The sequence below is a fragment of the Trichechus manatus genome, unplaced genomic scaffold (assembly GCF_000243295.1).
Source record: "Trichechus manatus latirostris isolate Lorelei unplaced genomic scaffold, TriManLat1.0 scaffold00030, whole genome shotgun sequence".
Taxonomy (NCBI): domain Eukaryota; kingdom Metazoa; phylum Chordata; class Mammalia; order Sirenia; family Trichechidae; genus Trichechus; species Trichechus manatus.
The window spans coordinates 12215919-12237072 of NW_004443966.1; the positions used below are offsets into that span (position 1 = coordinate 12215919).

General features: G+C 52.6%; 1 protein-coding gene across 1 annotated transcript in view; it reads left to right on the forward strand.

The window, feature by feature from the left end:
• The first annotated feature begins 224 nt into the window (after positions 1-224).
• The window catches only part of SMAD6 (SMAD family member 6), an 85187-nt gene continuing 64257 nt past the window's right edge, over positions 225-21154 (forward strand). The window contains exons 1-3 of the mRNA XM_012555087.1: positions 225-1949; positions 10296-10352; positions 14061-14138. Of these exons, the coding sequence (XP_012410541.1) occupies positions 1133-1949; positions 10296-10352; positions 14061-14138 (952 nt within the window). The 5' untranslated portion in view covers positions 225-1132. The remainder of the gene's footprint in view (positions 1950-10295; positions 10353-14060; positions 14139-21154) is intronic.

Sequence of the window (21154 nt, forward strand, 5' to 3'; positions counted from 1 at the left end):
CCGCCCCAGGAGTCGGAGCCTCGGGCCCTGCAATGGGACGTGTTCTCCTTTAAGAGTTAAGAAACTTGAAACCTTGTTTGCGCAACAATCAGCGCCGCGGAGCCGCCAAAGTGTCTAGACTGGCATATGATGGGAGGCAGCCAATGACTCCGCGGCGCTCCTCCGGGGGCCCTCAGTGTGCGTTTGAGGAGAACAAAAAAGAGAGAGAGAGCCGAGCGGGAGAGCGAGCGAGGGAGCCGAGCCGAGAGAAAGAGCCGCCAGGCGCTGCCTCGCCAGACCTCGTAGGGACCGCGGGGCCACCGGGAGGCACTTTTTGTGGAGAGGGGTGGGGGGCGACCTCGGCAACCGCGGCGCCCGGAGCGACCGAGCGCAGCGTGGGGCAGGCTGCGACCTCTGCCTCGGTGGATTGTATTTTAAATTAAGGCTTCCCAGCAGCTCTTCGGGATTTTTACAGTTCTACTCATGTGTTGACACCGCGTTCAGGAGAAACTCGCTCCAAGTGCATCTAGCGCCTGGGATCAGAGACGGAGTTGGTCTTACGTGCATGCAAATCCAGGGATTTTGGTTTTGTTTGGGGTTTCTTTTTCTTTTGCCCTTTTACAGGGGGTAAGAAGGGAGCTGAAGTATCAACAAGCCTGGTTTTCGGATCCTGCAGGAAAAGCCCATGTAGTTAAGCGCTTGGGTTTTGGAGGCAGGGCTTCCCAAAGACATTTGGGGTGTTCGGCGCGAGCGCTTTGTGCTCATGGACCAGCCGCGCAACTTTTGAAGGTTTGCCGGCCCATGCGGGATCCTTCTGGCGGCGCGGCGCCTGCAGCCCCCCTAAAGCGCGGGGGCTGGAGTTGCTGAGCAGGCCAGCCGCCGGGGTCCATGTAGCCGCTGGCCCGGCGCGGACTGCGGCTTGCCAAGCGCGTGTTCCCGGCCACCCCTGCCCGGCCGTCCCGCGTCGGCGAGCTCCCTCATGTTGCAGCCCTGCGGCGCCCCTTCGACGACAAGCTGTGCGCGGTTTGCACGGCGCCCCGCGGCGGAGCTTCATGTGGGGCTGCGGCCCGCGCAGCCGGCGCCTCGCTGAGGGAACGGACCCCCGGTAACCGGAGACCGCCTCCCTCCCACCCCCGGCGCCAAAGGATATCGTATGTTCAGGTCCAAACGCTCGGGGCTGGTGCGGCGACTTTGGCGAAGTCGTGTGGTCCCCGACCGGGAGGAAGACGGCGGCAGCGGCGGCGGCGGCGAAGAGGATGGGAGCTTGGGCAGCCGAGCTGAGCCGGCCCAGCGGGCACGCGAAGGCGGAGGCTGCAGTCGCTCCGAAATTCGCCCGGTAGCCCCGCGGCGGCCCCGGGACGCGGTGGGACAGCGAGGCGCCCAGGGCGCTGGGAGGCGTCGGCGCGCAGGGGGCCCCCCGAGGCCCATGTCGGAGCCGGGGGCTAGCGCTGGGGGCTCCCCGCTGGAAGTGGCGGAGCCGGGAGGCCCGGGCTGGCAGCCCGAGAGTGACTGCGAGACGGTGACCTGCTGTCTGTTCTCGGAGAGAGACGCCGCCGGCGCGCCCCGGGAGGCCGCCGACCCCCTGTCCGGGGCTGCCCTGGAGGCGGCGGGCGGCGGGCAGAGTCGCGAAGCCCGCTCGCGGCTGCTGCTGCTGGAGCAGGAGCTCAAGACGGTCACGTACTCGCTGCTGAAGCGGCTCAAGGAGCGCTCGCTGGACACGCTGCTGGAGGCGGTGGAGTCCCGCGGCGGTGTGCCGGGCGGCTGCGTGCTAGTGCCGCGCGCCGACCTCCGCCTGGGCGGCCAGCCCGCGCCGCCGCAGCTGCTGCTCGGCCGCCTCTTCCGCTGGCCCGACCTGCAGCACGCGGTGGAGCTGAAGCCTCTGTGCGGCTGCCACAGCTTCGCCGCCGCCGCCGCCGACGGCCCAACTGTGTGCTGCAACCCCTACCACTTCAGCCGGCTCTGCGGGCCAGGTGAGCGCGCCGCGCCCAGCGGGGGCCTGGGAATACACCCCTCCCTTTACGTAGCCTTCACTCTGTCAGCGACACCTCGGGTGGGACGAGCTGCGGATGCGCCCCCTGGTACCCATGGGGTGTGAGAGCCTCCAGTGGAGGTGCGTCCACACTCTTTTGTCTGCCTCACCCCTGCCGAGGGGAGTTGGGAAGAAGAGTGGGGGAGTGGGTGTCTGAGCCCACACATCAAATGACAAAGCTCCAGCAAACTTAAAAGGGTACATGTTGGCGTTTTCTCTGTGCAACTTAAGGGACCTAGTGCAGGCTCCAACTTCATAGACAGTGGAGGGGAATAGACTCTTAAAGAGTTACAGGCTATTGCGCCTGGGAGGGCTCTGAGGTCCTCCTAGGAGAGGCTAACGATGGGTACCCCTGCCGCCCATGCATTTGCCCCCAGTCTGTGTCCAGGCCTCTAGCATTTGTCTGCATGTACCTACACTCACGCTGTCTCTTTTTCTATCCAAGTAGATACAAGTACTGAAATGGGATGTAGACAAATCATGGCCAGAGTCAAAAGTGCTTGTATATTGACCACTTGTTCTTTGCATATTTAAGAACAAAGCTTTTGCAGGGTGACCTTTCTCTCAAAGTGGAGACTACCTTCTTGCCCTGTTTGCACCTAGCATCCCTTGGGTGTCAAATGCCAGCGTCCTCCATCATCATTCTCAATTCATGTTTCCAGCTTTTTTATAGAGTTGAGGATACCCCCCACCCCCAGGGCCCAGGAGGCACCCGTGAATGGGAGGAGGCCAGATGTTTGATTATGGCTGAGAACTGCCCCTTGCTTTCTTTGTTCTCCTCCTGGATTTCCTGTACACTCCTCACCCCAACCTTGCTTACCTGGGCAGGCCCTGGGTGCTGGAGCATTGGTGAGGACCCGAGGCCCCTGGCAGGCCAGAAGCTTGCAAAAATATCTCCTGCTCTGACCTGTGCAGTGTAAGGGACACATTTTAACCTGTAGCATCTTAGAGGTGTATGTGAATCCTTTGGGCAGCATTGTGGGTTCTGTGGGCAGGGGAGTGGAGGGGACTGTCATAGAGTTTCAGGCTGTTGGGCCTGGGAGGGCTCTGAGTTCCTCAGGTCTGGGGGCACATAGAGGGTTCCATCACAGGTCTCCTGACTTCCAGTAGGGAAGAGGGGCGGGGCCTGGGATCATGAATTTATCCCAGGTGTCTTTGGCTTGTGTGTGGGTTAGTGGTTGGAGGGAAAAGAAGGGTGCCTTAGTGGTGGGTCCTTAATGGAAGCCAGTGATGGAAGTGGCGGGGGAGATGCAGCGCTGATGGGGGCTGCCCTGTGCCTTCCTCCCGCTGCGTGGTCACTCCAGGCCTGGCTTAGGGGCTTTCGGCCGTTCCTGACCTGTGGCCCACACCAGACTGTCTTTGCACCTTGTTCCTCTCATTTTCTCCCTGAAAGTGGCTTTCTCCCCTCTGCTACTCCTGTCTCCTCCCTGAGTCCGGGAAAGTCATTTGTCATTGCCTTATTTGTCACTGCCCTGTCCTTGTTAATTTTTTTTAGTGGGAGATGGGTAGTGGGGTCCACCCTGCTGTCTTAGAAGGCCCTGACAGGTATCTTTTCACTGCCACTTCAGTCTGCCAGCAAATATGTGTTGAGCACTTACTCTGTGCCAGGCACTGTGCTGTATGGGACAGAATGGAAATATGAGTAGGATCTGTGCCCTCAGGAAGCTTAACCTTATGGGGGAGATGGGGCAGAGATGGGGGGAGAAGAGAAGTGGTCAAGGTCAGGTCAGTGGGTCAGAAGTACCAGGAGCACTATCGGATGTGTAATAGCATCACCTCTAGGAAAGGTGAGCCCTGGAGCCGGGAGCGAGGAGGAGGAGGAGGAGAGGGCCAGTTGAGAGTCAAGGTGTCAGGCAAGTTCAGGTGGGTGGGCCGGAAGGGGAGGAGTGAAAAAGTTGGAGACAACAGACAGAATCCTCCCTCACCACCACCACGCCACTTCTAGAAGTCTGTTTGGGTGTTGGTTTGAGTTTGGTGGACTTGGAGAAGCAGAGGTCGAGGGAGACGGGGCATGCTGCAGTGGAAAGGTTCTTAACTGCAGACGTGGTCCTAGGCTCTGCCCCGCAAGTAACTGACAACTTGACCTTGGACAAGTTACCTCTTCTCAGTTTTCCTACCGGTCAGTGGGTGTTGCTCTAGGAACACTCTTCATATCTAATTAATTCTAGACCAAGCACTGGGACTTGACTGGCTCCTTCCCCCAGAAGGAGGCGCTATTGTAGGTGCTGCCGCGCCCTAAGTATGTTTCCCTATCTCTTCACTAGCCGGTGGGCCTCCATTCAGGCCACCCTGGGGCATCTGGGAGCACTAATGGTCTGGGAGGAGTTTCCAGTAGGCGCCAGCTTGATCCTCTTGCTTCATCCCCTGCTTGATGGCTTGGGCCTCGGGGACTGAGAACTGGGGGAGCCCTTCACTGCCCACCCCGCCCGCCCCTGCCGCCTGGCCGCCAGCCTGGCTCTTGTTGCTGGGCGGGTGCATAGCTGGAGCTCAGCCGTGCGCGTCCTGATAAGGAGACTGCTCCTTCCAGGGCTCTTGGGGAGAGGGCTGGGGCACTGGGGCAGACAGACAGACAGGCACACAGCTGCTGGAGAGTGCCCAGCAGACCAACTGAGAGACACCCACTGGGCACTAGTCACCTCAGCCCATCCTCCCAGGGAGCCCCAGTGATAGGAGGCCCCTTCCTGGGCAGTGTAGACTTCTGCTCCCAGAGAGCCAGCCCTGCTCCATGCTTCAACTCATTCTGGGGCAAGTCTTCCCTCTCTGGGCCTCTTTCCCTATCTGTAAAGTGAGGGGCTGGACAGGAGACAGGTCTGACACAGGCCTTCCACCCCTGCCCTGTCCTCTCTCCCCAGGCTTGCCTCAGAAACTGGGGTCCTGCTGAGAGGATCCCCACTTGTTCCAGGCTCTGTCCTGGGCACTGCCCCGCAGCCTCCTGGCCTCCCACCCCCGTGGAAGTCTAGCCTTAGCTCTGCCTCCCCCCGCGTGTCTTTCTGTCCCGGGAAAAGCCAGTTCCCTGAGCTTGTGGGTGCCTATGTGGACGGAAATGTGGAGAAATACTTTAATCACAGTTCTAACCTGTGTTTATAGAGCTCCTTTCTCCTAAAAGTATCCATTAACTTTGGAATAAATCTCCTGCTCTTTGCTTTACCACTTTTTTTTTTCTGTAATTATATTCAGTAAATTACTATTATCCAAATTGAGCCAGGGAAAAAGAGACAGAGCTAGAGAGAGAACTTCTAAATGACTGGAGGAGGCCGCCTAGGAAAACACAGGGTTCCCAGGCAGGACTATAGGAATTAGAATGGGCTAGAAAGTTTTCCTTTTATTTGGCCTAGCATTATCCCTTTGAAATGAGATCGATTTCAAGTTGGGCTTCCAAGCCCCCGCCCCACCCTGCCTGGCTCTCGGGCGGCCCCTCCGCCCGCCTGCCTGCCTGCCCTGCTCCTCCGAGCTTCTCCTCAGAGGTGAGGAAGGGGTGATAATGTGCAGTTTGCCTCTTGCTGGCGCCAGCCGGCCGCGCTATTTATCTGGCTGCCAGGGGAATCTGGGCAATTAGGCTCAGCCGGCCTTAAAGTGCCAGGGGCTCCTTTTTCATGTCACCCACCCTGGGATTTGGGGTAGAGCCTTCAGGTCTGGGGTTGGGTGGGATGAGTGCCCGGGAGCCCCCCTCCCCACCCATGGCCACTGCTTGGGAGAAATGAAACTCGGAGGCCCAGGGAGGATCCTTAGCCAAGCAAGATGCTGGGCTGCAGAAATGGGGGTGGAGGGAAACGTCCCACATGGAAACTTCCAGGCAGTGGGAGAGGCTGTGAACTCTTTTTCTGGCTTTAGAATTAAGGTCTAGATCCCAAAAGGCTGGGGTACTCCCTGGGGGCTAACCAGAGGCTCCTCTGGGGTGAGCTGAATTGAGCCGAGCACTAGCCTTCTGGTACACTTGGCCCCTGGCTGACTGCTCTTGCTTCTGAAGGAAGTTGGAGGCGATTCCTGAAGTTGATGCCTGAGGTTGGATGTTGAGGGGAGTTGGAGTTCCTGTGTCTCTGTCTCTATTTCTTTCTCTCTTTCTCCTGTGCCCATTTCAGAAAGGCCTGCTGGGCTCTAGGAGTTCTCCCCTCAAAGTTTACCTCATATACATTATTATTTAAAAATCAACACAACGTTTGCAAGTCCTGAGGCAACTTCCAAGAGGGGAGTGAACTAAGGGCGTGTTGGCCACTCACAGTTTTTCTTCTGACTTTGTCTCGATCATCGACTATCCCACCATGCCTGCCTGAGTTAGTGTCCTGGGTCTCCGTTCTCCATGGGGCCTGGCCATGTGGGAGTGGAGTTGGGGTGGCAGTTAAGGGTATTGTTCATAGCAGCATTATTCATAACAGCCAAAAAGTAGAAACAACCCAAATGTCCATTAGCTGATGACTGGATAAAAAGATGTGATATTTCCATACAATGGAATATTATTCAGCCATAAAAAGGCATGAAGTATTGATTCATGCTACAGCATGGATGGAACCTTGAAAATGTATGATGAGTTAAAGATGCCAAGCAAAAGCCACATACTGTGTATGATTCCATTTGTGTGAAATATGCAGAATAGGCAAATCCGTAGAGACAGAAAGTAGATGAATGGTTGCCAGGGGGTGGTGTGAGGGGGGAAAGGGGAATGATTGCTAATGGAGATGGGATTTTTTTTGGGGTGATGAAAATGTTCTAGAATTAGATAGTGGTGCTGGACTCACAGTTCTGAATATGCTGAAACCCACTGAACCGTACACTTTAAAAGAGTGAATCTTAGGGTATGTGAATTATATCTCATTAAAAAAAATTACTCAGCATTGGCCCACGATTGGCCTCCCCCTTTGCATAGGCAAATTAAAATAACATCTGCGACTACCTGGACATGTGGCCTCGGGCAGGTCCTGTCCTGGCTGGGCCTTGATTGCCCCGTCAGTTGAAAGTTGAGTGGGTGATATTCAAGCCCCCTTGCGCGCCTCTAAATCTGCATGTTGTGGGGCGGAGTCTATCAGCCTTCCAGAAGGAAGAATTTAGTGATTAGCTCCTAGTCTTTACAGATAGTAAATAGTTCTGTGCACACTGTTTTGTGGGAGCAAATGGGGGCCTGGGGGAATCCCTCCTGAAAGCTTTGTAGTTCCTCATTAGCCAGCGTGTTTGACTCACAAACCCCCAGCTCAGGTGTGGCCATGGGTGGTGGGTGCCACAGCTCAAAACCCAGGTGGCTCTAGCCACTGGGGGCTTCAGTGAGCCCTTCCTGCCCTCCACCTTTTAGGTCCCAGGTGAGCAGCCCCTGGAAGAAATGCTGGGATTGACTACAGTGGCTTGACTTCTAGCTACCACTGCCCATGGCTGTCTAGTTTCATGTTTGGGGCTAGATCTGGGGGCAGATGTCCAGAGCTCCCCGCCACGTGTGGCCTGGGCCTCAGCCAATCAGATTTTTGTGAAGCTAACTGGCACAAATGGTAAAGCGCTCGGCTGCTAACCAAAAAAGATTGGTGGTTCGAACTCACCCAGCTGCTCCATGGTAGAAAGACTTGGCAATCTGTTCCTGCAAAGACTGCAGCCAAGAAAACCCCATGGGGGCAGTTCTGCTCTGTCACGTGGGGTTGCTATGAGTCGGAAACTACTTGATGGCACCCAAAAACAACCTTAATCCAGGAATTGCAGGCCTTTTGATAAGTGGGATGGTGGAAAGGCCATGAGGCTAGGGGTCAGGAGCCCTGACTTCTAGTTCTGACTCCACAACCAGCTGGCCTTGGAGAGTCACTTCCACTCTCCAGGCTTCAGACTCCTGTACGGTGGGAGCACTGGCCTCGATTCCCTTTCTCCATGGAGCGCCAGCCCTTCCTGTGTTTTGCCTCTTGTCCTGAGAAGGATGGGCCTCACTTGGGTCTGGCCTCCAGCCCCTCCAAGGCCTGAGGGCTGGTGGGTAAGGTGGCTTCTGGAATTTTGTTTAGGGTTTCCCTTGGATCACCCCTTTGGGCCCCGGTCTCTTGCTCCACACTCTTGTCCATGGACGTGGCTAACTTTATACCATTATTCTCATCACTGTGGTCTTTGTCTACAAGTACTTAACGAGCACTTCCTGTGTATGCAATGTGCTGGACCTAGTGGGGATGAAGGGGTGTAAACGGGGGCGGGGCTCTTGCTTCTCTCTCTAACTGGGCTGTGGAGCAGGGTGAGTCAGGCCTGGGCTCAAATCCCAGCTCCACCACGATTGGCGGGGGTGGGCCCTGGGCAAATCAGTTTTCTCATCTGAAAAATGGGGATAGTAATGGCCATCTTACTTACTTTCTTATTTTTGAAGAAAGATTAAATAAAAATAGGTGCCCGATGAGTATGATGAGCCATTCTGTACCTGAGATCCAAAAGAATAAAATATAATAAACAGAATTAAGTGTGCCTGGCACAGAGCCAGACACAGTAGGCGTTCAGCAAATGTTTGCTTCTCTGCCAGGGGCTGTTCCATGATTTACTTTTCCTTTTTCCCAACTCGTTGTCCACAGAAAATTCCCTCTTTCTAGGCCTCAGAGCCTTGACTCTGGGAAGTTAACTTCTTGCTGGAAAAACTGGGTGGAGGAGAGGTGAAACCTCATCAGGTGTGTGGAGCAAAACCAGTGCTCCTCCGACGAATTGTGCCTTCTTATAATTGCAAAAAACACTTATTACCCTGTGTCATTACTGATACCCGCCTAATAATAGTTATTACCACTTTATTACCCCTGTGAGTTTGTTTTAGTTTGCCATTTGATGGTGTTTAGTTTCATTTACGGAAAATGAAGGGTCATTTCATTCATGCAAATTGTTACTTAGTTTAGCAAATTGTTACTTCCCATAAAGCAAGAAGCTAAGGAATTCTTCTGAAGGCAAAGTATATGTTCTTAAGGAGGAATATTTTAGGCAAATGAAAGGAAACCAAAAGAAAAATACCATAGATGAGAAAGAATCACACAGAGTCTGAGCTGGAAGGTGGGTAGAGACCTTGCATTCCACCCCTGCCCTTTCCAAAGCGGGAGACCGAGGCGGAGAGCCCCAAGTGACTGGTTTAAGGCGTCCTGTTGGTTTTTTTATCCAGGTAGCTGAGTAAGGTCTCACTCTCCTCCCTGCCTGGACGAACTTTAGCTCCAGTGCAGCTTGTCTGGGAACGGGTTGCAGTGTCTGGGGTCTGTACACAGCTTGGCTCTGACTAGGGTGGCCGAAGTTTGCAAATACAAATGCCAGGATGCCCAGTTCAATTTGAATGTCAGATGAAGAACTTATCGTTTTTTAGCATGTCCCAAATATTGCAGGGTACATGCCTGTCCTAAAAAACGATGTGTTGTTTAGCTGACATTCAAATTGAACTGTGCGTCCTAACATTTAATCTGTTAACTCTGGCTCCGACTTGCCCTGTACATAAGTTTCTCTTGTTATCATGAAAACATAAAAACAACCAGTTGCCGTGGAGTTGGCCCCATGTGTGTCGGAGTAGGACTGTGCTCCATAAGGTTTCAGGGGCTGATTTTTGGGGAAGTAGATCACCAGGCCTTTCTTCCGAGGCACCTCTGGATACACTTGAACCTCCCACCTTTCAGTTAGCAGCCGAGCTCATTAATCATTTGCACCACTTAGGGAATCCTAAAATAACAATAGTTACTGTTTATGGAGTATTTTTCCACAGTGCCAAGAACTGTACTAAGCACTCTGCATACATTATCTCCTTTTGCCCTCCCAGCAAGCCTGGAGGTTGGTAAGAATATCAGCCCCATTTTAGAGCTGAGGAAGCAGGCCCAGAGAGGTGAAGTAACTTGCCTGAGGTCACACAGCCAAAGGTGGCAGAGTAGGGATTGGACCCAAGCGTATCTGTACCCCAAGCCTTCGACCTTAACTGTTGGTAAGTGCTGTGCCAGTGATTTTGGGCAGCAGAGGGAGTGGGAGAAGAGGAGGTCTTCCTGGGGACTGAGTTCATTATTTGAGAAAATCAGCAGTTAAAAGCGTGTAGAACTCACGGGTTTTTGGGTTCTACATGCTTTTAGTGGCACAGTGGTTAAAGCGCTCAGCTGCCAACCAAAAGGTTGGCAGTTTGAACCCACCAGCTGCCCTGTGGGAGAAAGATTTTTGGCAATCTGCTTCTGTAAAGATTTACAGCCTTGGAAACCCTATGGGGCAGTTCTACTCTGTCCTCCAGGGTTGCTATGAGTTGGAATCGACTCGACGGCAGTGAGTTAGACCCGCAGGTGTGAACCAGGGTGTGAACTCTCCCCACCCCAGCAGTGACATGCTGTCTCCTGTCTTCCAGAATCACCGCCACCTCCCTACTCTCGGCTGTCTCCTTGTGATGAGTACAAGCCACTGGGTAAGTGTGTCCTTCTGGGGCTCCCCTTCCGACGCTTGTAGAGATGTATCCATCTGGGGCTCCCCTTTAGTCCAGCTCCCAGCCTCAGCTGGAGGGGAGGGTAAAAGCCGGGTTGGTTGTCTTTGCAATGGGGTGAAGTTTTACAAACACACCAGCAGTTGGGCCAAAGCAGACCCAGCCTCTGCAGTGGACTGTTTTATATCTTGAAATTCCACTGCTCATCCTTAACCTCCCTGCAGCCTTTCAGCGTGGCTTGTCGGAGATGGATGGGTTTTCACTGAAGCATCTCATTGGATTTGGGTTGGAATTTTTATCTCTTTTCCTCTTCCTCCCTCCCCCAGCCATGGGTTCTTCTCCTGTAGCGTGTATTAATTAGTAGTATGACAAATAGGTCGGGCATGAAGTCTTTGTCAAAAGGAGCTGTATGTTTTCCCCCTTTTTAAGCCAAGAATTCACCTGGGCAGAAACAACAATTGGAATGTTTAGAAAGAATGTGGATTGGTACATAAAGCCTCTGGCATGGACCATATGCTAGGTGAGCTTCGTGGAGGTGGTGGTATCATTTTAGATAGTCCCATTCAGAGATAGAACAGGTTTTCTGTAAAACCCAGGGGATAGATGAGCAGCTCGTATTCTGGAGTATGAGATACGTGTGGTTTGAAAAGTCGAGACCGCTTGTTGCCTGGTGCCTCTGTGTTCCTGCCTGTGGATGTATCTCCAGTGGAGATTCAGAGCACTGTTTTTGGGGCCAGAGAAGTGATGGGGTTTGTAGAATCCCAGAGCTGGGGGCTACCAGGAGAACAGCTTTGTGGCCCAGGCAGGTCTCTTGGGACTCAAGCTTTAAACGTCAGATAGTGTGGCGGTGAGGCTAGTACATTCCACGTAGTAACCATAAGAAGTGGGTTTTGTTTGGTTTTTGGTGAAGGCCTCCTTCCAGTCGAGTGTGTTAGCATCATCTGGGAGGTTACTTCTTAGAGCTGTAGATGCTCAGGCATCCAGTCCAGTTTTCCTTCCAGGCTCCCCTGTGGAGTTGGAAGTGCCCACGAGGTCCCTTCAGGAGTTTGACCTTCTTAGGCAAGGAGGACAGAGGCCCTCCCATGAGGATGTGAAGAGTCAGTGGCTCAACGACAATGGCTTCCCTATCGTTCCAGAAGTGTCATCATCCCGTGGATGGAGAGCTTTACTTAGTTTCCTGGGGAGCTGGGGAGGTCATCTAGTGGGACCCTGTCACTTGATAGAGGAAGACTTAGGCTGAGTGAGGGGGAGAGGCTGCCCAGCTCATAAGCAGCTAGGCTGAGACGGAAACCCAGAGTGGCCCTGATTCAGGTCTGCGGTTCCCCATCCTTCTCTCACAGGATTGTCTTGGCATCCGTTAAGTCATCGTAATTGTGCTAGACACTTAGAAGGCCCCTGGTTCCATTAAAGAAAAAAATTCAGAAGTTCTTAGTAAATGAATGTCAGGGATCATTGCCCTAAGGGATTGTTGGTCAGCCTATGATAAAACAGCAAAAATCAGGACATTGCCCAGCCCTGCAGAGTGACCATTTGAGACCAATAGGTGTCCCCATTATTTTACAAATGGGACAACTGAAGCCCAGAAAGAGGAAGTGGCACTTGCATGTGGTCATATAGTTCAGGGGTCTGCAAACTACAGACCACCACCTGTTTTTGTATGGCTTACCAACTAAGAATGGTTTTTACATTCTTAAATGGTTAAAAAAAATATATATGTTGTGACACATGAAACTTAAATGAAATTCAAATTTCAGGGTCCTTAAATTAGGTTTTTTTGTAACACAGCCAAGCTCATCAATTTACACATTGTCTGTCTAAGTTTGTGCTGCAGGGGCAACGTTGATAGTTATAACAGATTGTATAGCTTGCAAAGCTGAAAACATTTACTGTCTGGCATTTTGTAGAAGTCTGCCGAACCCTGATATAGCCAACTGATGGAGGTGGGACTCGAACCTAGGGCTCTAGCCTTCAGACTAGGGGTCCCTCCTTGGGCTTGAGCAGCAATCAAGGTTGGGAGTGTTCTTTGTCTACAAACGCCACTGTGGACTTCAGACTTTGAGGCCCTCACTGAAAACACGAGATGTGAGGGTTTGGCCACTGTATGATAGCGGCTCACAAGCTGTGCAAGGTGGAAACCGCATGCCGTTCTGGCTCCTTCCGAAAACGTTATGATGCTGTCTGTGTTGGCCCTACAACGGTTCACTAAGCAATAGGATTCGGCCTGTAATGTCGCTACTTAAAATGAGAAGTGGCTGCAAGGGCCCAGGGTGCTGAGTACTTTGGGATCATTGGGTATGAAAAGCAAAACTCTTCTAAGAGGTTCTTGCTTAGGTGCTGATGTGATTACTCTTTTTTTAAAAAAGATTTTCCATGTGTTCGTATTTCCCTCCCAACACAATTTACCAGCAGATAGCTTTTTCATGCCCGATTAATAGTTCCAGTTATTTTTTGAATTATTTTCTTTTCCTTGCATTGTTGCTTTTTCATAAACAAAAAGTCAGTTCACTTCTAAGCCTCTGTGATCACGAGACCCCAAAACAAAATAAAACCCAGAACACACAGTCAGCATCTGGCAAGTGGGAAATGGAAAAAAAAAAAAAAAAAAGAGGCCAAATTGGTTAATGTTTCATCTTCCTGCTCCCCAAGCCATGTGGTAAAAGGAAAAAATTCCTGCAGGATCGAATGGAATTCTAGCTAGCTAGGGCCTAGACTAATAACGGTTTTGTCCTGGGAATTCTGGCCGAGGGGCTCTCTCGGGCCAGGTGGGACCAGCTGAGCCCGACCTGGGTCCTTTTGGGTGAGAAGCTAACAGTGAAAATGCTGCAGGCTTCACAGAACATGCCTTCAGACTCCTGGACAGGCCTCTTCCTTAGCGGGGCCAACACCCCATTGCTGGTAGCAGAGGCACAGGCCCAGGAAAAATTTTCCAAGTGTACCCGCCCCAAAAGGCATTGGCTTGTCAAGTTAGCAGCTTAACATTCAAGAGCAAATGAAGCCTCCGTGCAGAAGAATTTCCCTTCCCCATCTAACTGCATTGCAGACAGGGAAAACAAATAACGCACGCCATGTGAAGTACTGCAAACTACTTTAAAACAAAAAGAATGCCTTAAAAAACCAGTCCAAGTGTTGAAACTTGCTCTGTGGGCAGGTTTGGATGTTAGGGGGTTGGGGAGGGGAGACAGAAAAATAAAGCTAATCTGGGAGCACATGCTTGAGCCCTTAATTAGAGGGGTGTAAACGGGACAGGGTGAGGATGGCTGGTAACTTGTTAAAACAAAGTTTCCCCAGCTTCAGCGGGAGGAAGGAAGGAAGGAAGGAAGGAAGCAAGAAGGAACAACTTCAAGAATTTTAATGGTTGTAATTAAGTACAGCAACTATGAATTGTTTAGGGGCTTAATTTAACCTTACCCAAGGAGGCTCCAAGTTGTTACTTGCTCAGTCCCCAGAACTTGGGTTATTGCTGTGGTCAGAGTAGTTGAAGCTTTTTCAGGTACCAGAGCCCCAGCAGCCAGGGAGTCGGGTGGCCTGGTCTCTGGTGATCACGGATGGCATAGGTTGCAGAGGGGCTTCAGAAAGTTGTGAGGGGCATCCACCCTTTGCAGGCAAGCACATGCACACGTGTATGTATGAGAAAGAGAAGGCAGGACAGGAGTGCCCTGCAGCCATCCAAGTTCTTTCTCATTCCTCCCACAGATCTGTCTGATTCCACATTGTCTTACACTGAAACAGAGGCCACCAACTCCCTCATCACTGCTCCACGCGAATTATCAGGTTGGCATTGTTTTCTCCTCGCATGTTACTGTCATGTGGAACTTTATAGAAGGGGACAGGTGGCGGGAGGCTGAGGGAGGTTTATTTTTTTATCCCCCCGTTCCTTTTCCTCCCATCCCTTGGGTGGGAAGGTTACCACCATTTTCATATCTGGTGTTCTTGGGGTTAAGAAGAATCTGTGTGAGTAAAATCTAAAGATGATCCTTACAAAAATACCTCTCAACCCATTTTGGAACCATTTGTCCCTACCTTGTCCCTCCTTACAAAAGCCCAGCACAACTCTCAATCTTTCATCGGAGCAAGGGATCCTCTTCCCCCAGCTGCCGCGGAGCAGCAGATGGAGTCCCATCATACGCTTACCTTCAGAGGTTTCTCCTCCTGTCCCCGTTCTTGGGGAGGGACCCATACAAAGGGTCAGAGGGGTGGGCGGGATGCGCTTGTGGGGGTGGTCTGCAAAGTGAGGAGTTTGCCAAAGGCCATTGGTTTTGTGCCTCTGGGCTGATGCTGCTTTGGAGCCTCCTACTCTTGGCAATTAAGAGTTGGCCATAGGGACCCCCACATTGCGGGGAAGGCCTCGATCAAGCTTTCCTTGAGAACTGGGGCATGTGACTGCCTGAAGGGACTTGGGCAGCAAAGTCTGTGGGACCCTTTGGGACATGGTGAGCGGGATGTGCTGTGAGGATGGCTGGCGCTGGTGACCTGGCACTTCACTGAGTGAGGCTGTCAGCTCAGGCTGGGGCTGCGTCCCAGTCCCATGTGGGCATGGCTGGATCTGTGGTGAAGCTGGTCTCTGTTTATCTGCATCTGAGTTATTCTCCCCCCGCCTCATCTCCTAACAGCAGTAACAGCGCCAGTAATCATAGCTGTTTGTTGAGTGTTTGCTGTGGGCCCTGCACCAGCCTTCTCTACGTGCATGATGTCAGAACAGCCACAGAAGTGCAGAGAGGTCACACAGTGGCAGAGCTGTCTCCTGCAGGGTCTGCATGTGCTCTTAACCACTGCTCTGTCCCCCACTTTTCTGCAAGGGCTGGATGTACCTTTGAGACAGTTGTCTCCCACGGAGTTCTGGGTGTCATTCTTGGCCGTACTCTAAGGATAAGACAGTGCTGGCCGCTCCCGGCTGCCTGGCCATTTCCTGTTTCCAGAGCCCTTCCCCGTCCATTCTCAGCATGACTGTGGGAGGTCACCAAGAGAGTGACCATTTCAAAGACGGAGAAACCCGCAGCTGGAATGGGAATGTGACTTGCCCAGGGTCACACAGTGGGCTCATGGCACAGCTGGTACTGGGGTCAGGTCTGCTGGATCCTACTCCCACCTGCCTTCTGGTCTCTGGTGGCTCCTCTGTAAGCAGGCCATTTCCTTCTCTTCTCTGCCTTTTGGAGCCCTGCTGGCATAGTGGTTAAGAGCTCGGCTGCTAACCAAGAGGTCAGCAGTTCGAATCCACCAGCTGCTCCTTGGAAACCCTATGGCGCAGTTCTTTTCTGTCCTATAGGGTCACTCCGAGTCGGAATCGACTTGAAGGCAATGAGTTTGGTTTTTTTGTTTTTTTCTGCTTTTTGGCTGTATTTAGTTATAAACTATTTCCCCAAAGACCTAGATGAACACAAAAAGTTCATATTTCAATCCATTCTTTTTTTTTTTTTCCCATTCTTTTTCCATTGTGCCTATGTGGACATAAGCCACATATAATTGGGAAGCCAGAGGCTTAACAAGTATTTCTGAATGTACAATTCTTTGTCACTGCCAGCCCCCAGAGTAGATTTAATTTAGGTGGCATGCATTGGCATTGGTTGTTGGGACGGATGGGTAATTTTTTGACATCTACATTCTCCCCCTGAGTTTGGAGGTGCTACAGTCATCCCAGAGGGGGCCTGATGTACCGCTTAGGCTGGAGGGAGCAGGCCCCAGAGCACTGCAGGAAACCCCTCCCCTAATCTGGTCTCTAGCAGAGAGCACCCGTGGGAGGCTGGGAGGTCTCCAGAGACCCTGGAGTCATTAGGTTTCACCACCCTTGGGCCCAGTGGGCCTGTGTGTGGAATTTCCACACAGCTGTCCTAGAGCAGAGTCTCTGCTGTCTGACGAGGAGAAGGCCCTTGCCGCTCTTGACTGTGGATGAGGACCATGTGACTCTCCTGTGAAAATTTCATACCCAGTAGCCTGGGATTCTAAGGGGCTGAAGGATTTGGGGAGGAAATTTGGGATTTCCTAGGTGGGGAGGTTGAATGGGGTCTTGGTGGACTTGTGGTCTGAGTTCTGGGTAGACACGGTAGGTGAACAGAACATTCCCCATCGTGGTCATCCAGACCCTTCCCCAGCCCACATGCCTCCCCCACCCCCTGGGCTCGCTGTGTTTAATTCATGCTGCAGGCGTCTGAGACCCTGTGGGTTAGAGCTGACTCCGCCCTCTGAGAGCTACAGACTTGGTGGGTGTGGTGGCTGTCACACTGGAGGGCAGACTTGGGGAAGGAGGTCCTGAGGGTGTTGGAAGATGGTGAACGAATACAAGGTTTTGCAGGAGGGCAGGGTGGGAGGTGTGAACAGAAAGGTGAGGGGCAGAAGCGGACAGAATGTGCTGGGCAGGCCAGGGCCCAGGATAGAAAATAACGATGCCAATAGTTGGCATTTATTGACACTCACTGCATGCCAGGCACTTTGCTAAGTGCCGTCCATTCTCCATATCATTAGTTCCTCACCGCAACCCAGTGAGGCAGGTGTGATTCTCCCCACTTTACAGATGAGGAAGTGGAGGCCCAAAGCTGGGCTAACTCTAGTCCAACTTCCCGAATTGTAAGTGGCAGGCCAGCCACGTGAGCCTAGTCAGTGTGACTCTCCAGCTCGCACTGTGGGGGTCCTGCTCAGCGTTCCCCAGCCAGAATCCCCCTCCCTCCCCAAGTGAGGCTCTGGCGGGGGTAAGGGGGCAAGATGGAGACAACCTGCCCTGGTTTAAGTATCAGTGGCTGGGGGGAGGTAGTTTACAAGGGGCCCAGGGCTCTGTGCTTGTCCAGGCCACCACTGGGCAAACCTGGTGGGCCACCCAGAGACCACACCAGCCCACTGCCCCGGCCCTCCCGGTGTCCTTTGGGATGGCGTCCTGCTTGTGCAGGGTGTCCGCAGCCTCAGGACGGAGACCGCCCTTGTTTGTCTTGCACAATGACAATCCCAGCGCCCAGCCTGGAGTGTTCTATTTTTATCCCGCTCCAAGGTCTCTACTTCACTTTCCTGTCCTGTTGTTGAGGCCACTTTGGGGAATGGTGGGGATTTTGAGGCTCAGTCACAGGCCTGGGCAGGGTGAGGGACAGCGGGAGAGAAGACTTGTTTCAGCTCTGCTGAATAGTTCACTGAACACTCTCACTTGGTCTCTACATCACCTCCACATTTAAATACAGAATCTACACTGAATAGATGAGAAAACTAAAGCTCAGAGGGGTCAAGTGACTTTACCAAGGTCACTCAGTGGGTGGCAGAATGTGGGGCTTTCACCAAATCTGAAGACCCTTATACCTAGAGTCAGTGGGCTTTGGGTAAACTAGAAAGGCTACAGGTCCCTTCAGGAGCCCTGGTGGTGCAATGGTTAAGCCGTTAGCTGCTAACTGAAAGGTGGGCGGTTTAACCCTCCCAGCGGTTTCAGGGGAGAAAGACCTGGTGATCTGCTTCCATAAAGATTACAGCCTAGGGAACCCTATGGGGCAGTTCTGCTCTGTCCTCTAGGGTCGCTATGAGTCGAAAATCTATAGCACCTGAGAACACAGGTCCCTTCTGGTGTCCCCTGCCTTCATAACCTGACTGTCTGGTTTCCTTGCCTAACTCAGAGTCTTGGGTGCTGCCCCCTGACCACCTAAAGCCCCCTCATGCCACCCTCCTCTGCAGCATCTCCACCTTCTCGCATCTGCTTGATTTCAGTTTCCTTTAGGAAGGAAAGCAAGAAAATTAGCTCATTGAAGAAATTTCATACTAAGGTGTGAGTGGCTGGTAGGCAACCATTCTTTGCAGGTGTGGCCATGTGCATACGTCAGAGAATTGCAGGAGGAGGGGCCACATGGGCTGGTGGTTGTAAGGAGGGCTGGTGGAGGAGGGCTGACTTCTCTCGGCTCCTCTAACTCTAAGCTAGAAGAACAGAATGACCATTACACCGGGAGCTTAGGGAAGGAACCCGAGGCAGGCAAGCCCAGTGCTGATGAGCTCTGGGTCATGTAACGTAGCCTGAAGTGGCAGGTTGCTTTAGAGCCCAGGCCTGCCAGCTGTAGGGTTAGGTGGTGAGGCTCTGGGCAGGTTTGTTTGAGAACCAGTGGCTCCCCTCTGGTATCGTATTCTGGTGCCTGTTGTTTTACTGCCAAGTGCTTTGTTAAGCACCCACTGTATGTAAAGCGAGGTGTAAGCTGCATATCCTGGGGACTGGGCTTTCCCATCTGGTGACCCCGGCTGTGCAGAGTGCTTGTATCTCAGTGCTCAGAGCATGCTTGGTTCTCCAGAGCTGCAGCAGTGAAGGCGAGCACCCCATTTACAGAGCAGAAAGCCTGGGGAAGGGTGCCACAGTAGACTGCCTGGAGAGTTGCAAGACCGAGCTGGATGTGGGTGTCTTCCCTCTGCCAACCAGAACATAAGCTCCTAGAGGACACAGATCATTCTGTAGGATTCTAGCATTCCGTAGATTGAGAGCTTTTGGGAACAGAGGCTCAGCGAGGTTAGGAGTCTTGCTGAGGGCCACACAGCAAGCCTAAGTAGGTGGAGCCAGGTTGCAGCCTAGGTCCATCCTTGCTGCTCACCCACCTGCCACCTGGTAGGAACCATGTCCACCTATTTGCCCTTTCCCCTCAGTGGTGCCTGAAGAGGTACGCCTTGGGGTCGGGGCTGGCTGATGATCATTGTTGGTGTATGCAGAAGTTGGGAGGGGCGTGCATTTGTACAGTATTGTTTCTTGCTGCTTCCTTGATTATAGGGCCCAAGTGCGCCCCCCTCAGACTCTAGAGTTCCACATTCTCTGAGGTACCAGTGTACTGAGCCTCTGCAACAGTGGGGGGCTGCAGAACATGGGCTATGCACCAGTGCATCCTGAGTTCAAGTCCTGGCTCTGCCATTTACTAGTTATGTGGCCTTGGGGCAGTCACTTAACCACTCTACCTCAGTTTTTCTCACCTGTATAATGGGGATGGTAGTAACAACATATTCCTTGTAGTGAGAGTTAAATGAGATGATGCCTGCGAATCAGCCCAGGCCTGGCACGTGGCACATGGTGGGTGTGTCCACTACAGATGTCAAGCACTGTGCCTAGGGCTGGAGTCCAGGGGTGAAAATTACATCGTCTCTGCCCTCAGGGTATTCACAGATGGGTAAAGATGCAAACAGCAATAACAGAGACAAGAGTGGCCTAAGGCAATCCCAAAGAAGGGATTAGTGATCAATTCTTGGGGTGGTAGGGAGGCTACCCAGGAAGGCGTCCTGGAGGAGGTGGTATCTGAGTTTGGTTTTGAAGGACAAATGGGAGTCTACCAAACAGATGAACGTAGGGGTGGGAGAGGCCTTCCAGGTAGAAGGAATAGCAAGTGCAAAGGCTTGGAAGCGTGAAGACAGCCTGATGTGATTGAGAAATTAAAGGAGTTTAGAGCGATTGGGCTGCAAAGCACCAGGTGTCGTGGGAAATGGGACAGAGGGGAAGGGAATATTTTTTTTAAAACTTTTTACTGAAACGTAACTTGTCTACAGAGTGCACATACAGGTGACCAGCTCATTGAATTTTCCCAAACTAATCACACCTGGGTACCAGGGCCTGGATGGCTGTTCCTGTCATATGACGGTGCTCAGTCCTGCCCATGGCAGTGCCCGTGGGTCTGGGGGTGCTGTGTGCTGAGTGGTTTAGAAGGCGCAGGGGGAGGGCAGGGGTTAACGTTGTAGCTGAAGGAAGGGTTCTTCTGGCTTCAGAGAACAGGAAGGACGTGTTACTTGGATCTCAGGGCAAATGGTGCCCTGACACTATCCGATTTGAACCTAGATTGGTCCCATGGGTTTAAGAGAGGTGGCCCTTGTGTGGGATCCATGCCCACTCCCCCTCCCCCAGGGGAGGTTCCAGTAGAGGTGGTGGATGGGCTGCCAGACTGATGCTGCACCCCGGGCCAGGACCAGCCTGCTGCTTCAATTCAGAGATGGCCCCAGCCTCCTCCCTTTTCCTCTTGGGGTGGGGTTGGGGAGGGGGCAGCACTTACCTATGGTTCCAGAATCCACATTGGTTAGAACTCACATCAGGCCCCTGACTCGTGAGTTTTTAACTTTGACCAACTGAAGAAAAACATGTCTTCTTCCCTCTTAAAACCTCCTGGGTACCTCAGAGGGGACCCATTCTAGCTCATTGTTTGAGGCTAGAGAAGAGGTAGTGGCGGTGACAGGTGGGAGTGACAGAGGTGACCACAGCAGTCCTGAGGGGGCCCGGGGGTCTTGGAAGCCCATTGGTTGGGCTCTGGCTTAGCTTTGCCCCTCACCTGCTGTGTGACCTCAGGCAAGATCTTCCCCTCTCTAGGCTCAGTTTGCTCCGGTGTATATTGAGGCTGTCGGGCCAATGATCTCGGGCTCACTGGTGTGTCTTCTAGGTTCTGGGGCCTCTGGGCCTTGGAGGTTTGTGTATAGAGCTGAGGATGCAGGCCTGCAGCATCTTGCTTCTTACCATTGTCCCAAAGCAAAACCGTGGCTTGGAACAAGGCCATGTGGAGAGGGGGGCTGGAGTGTCGGGTACACATGAAAGATGAGGAACCCAAGGCCCAGAGAGGACGACTGACTTGCTTGTGGTCACACAGCTCTTACGCCCCGTAGAGCCCTTGACAGAAGACCCCCAGGCTTGCGTGTTTCCTGGCACTAGTCTTTCAGGTGACAAGTCAATGTATTGAACATTTATTGAGACCTTACTGCGTGCAAGTGGCAGGTGATACAAAGTGGAGAAAGCCTAGACCTTTCCCTCCAGGTGCTGATGATCTAGAAGGGGATACAGACAGCAAGCAAAGAATGGTGAGTGATTATGCTAAGTGCTGCCT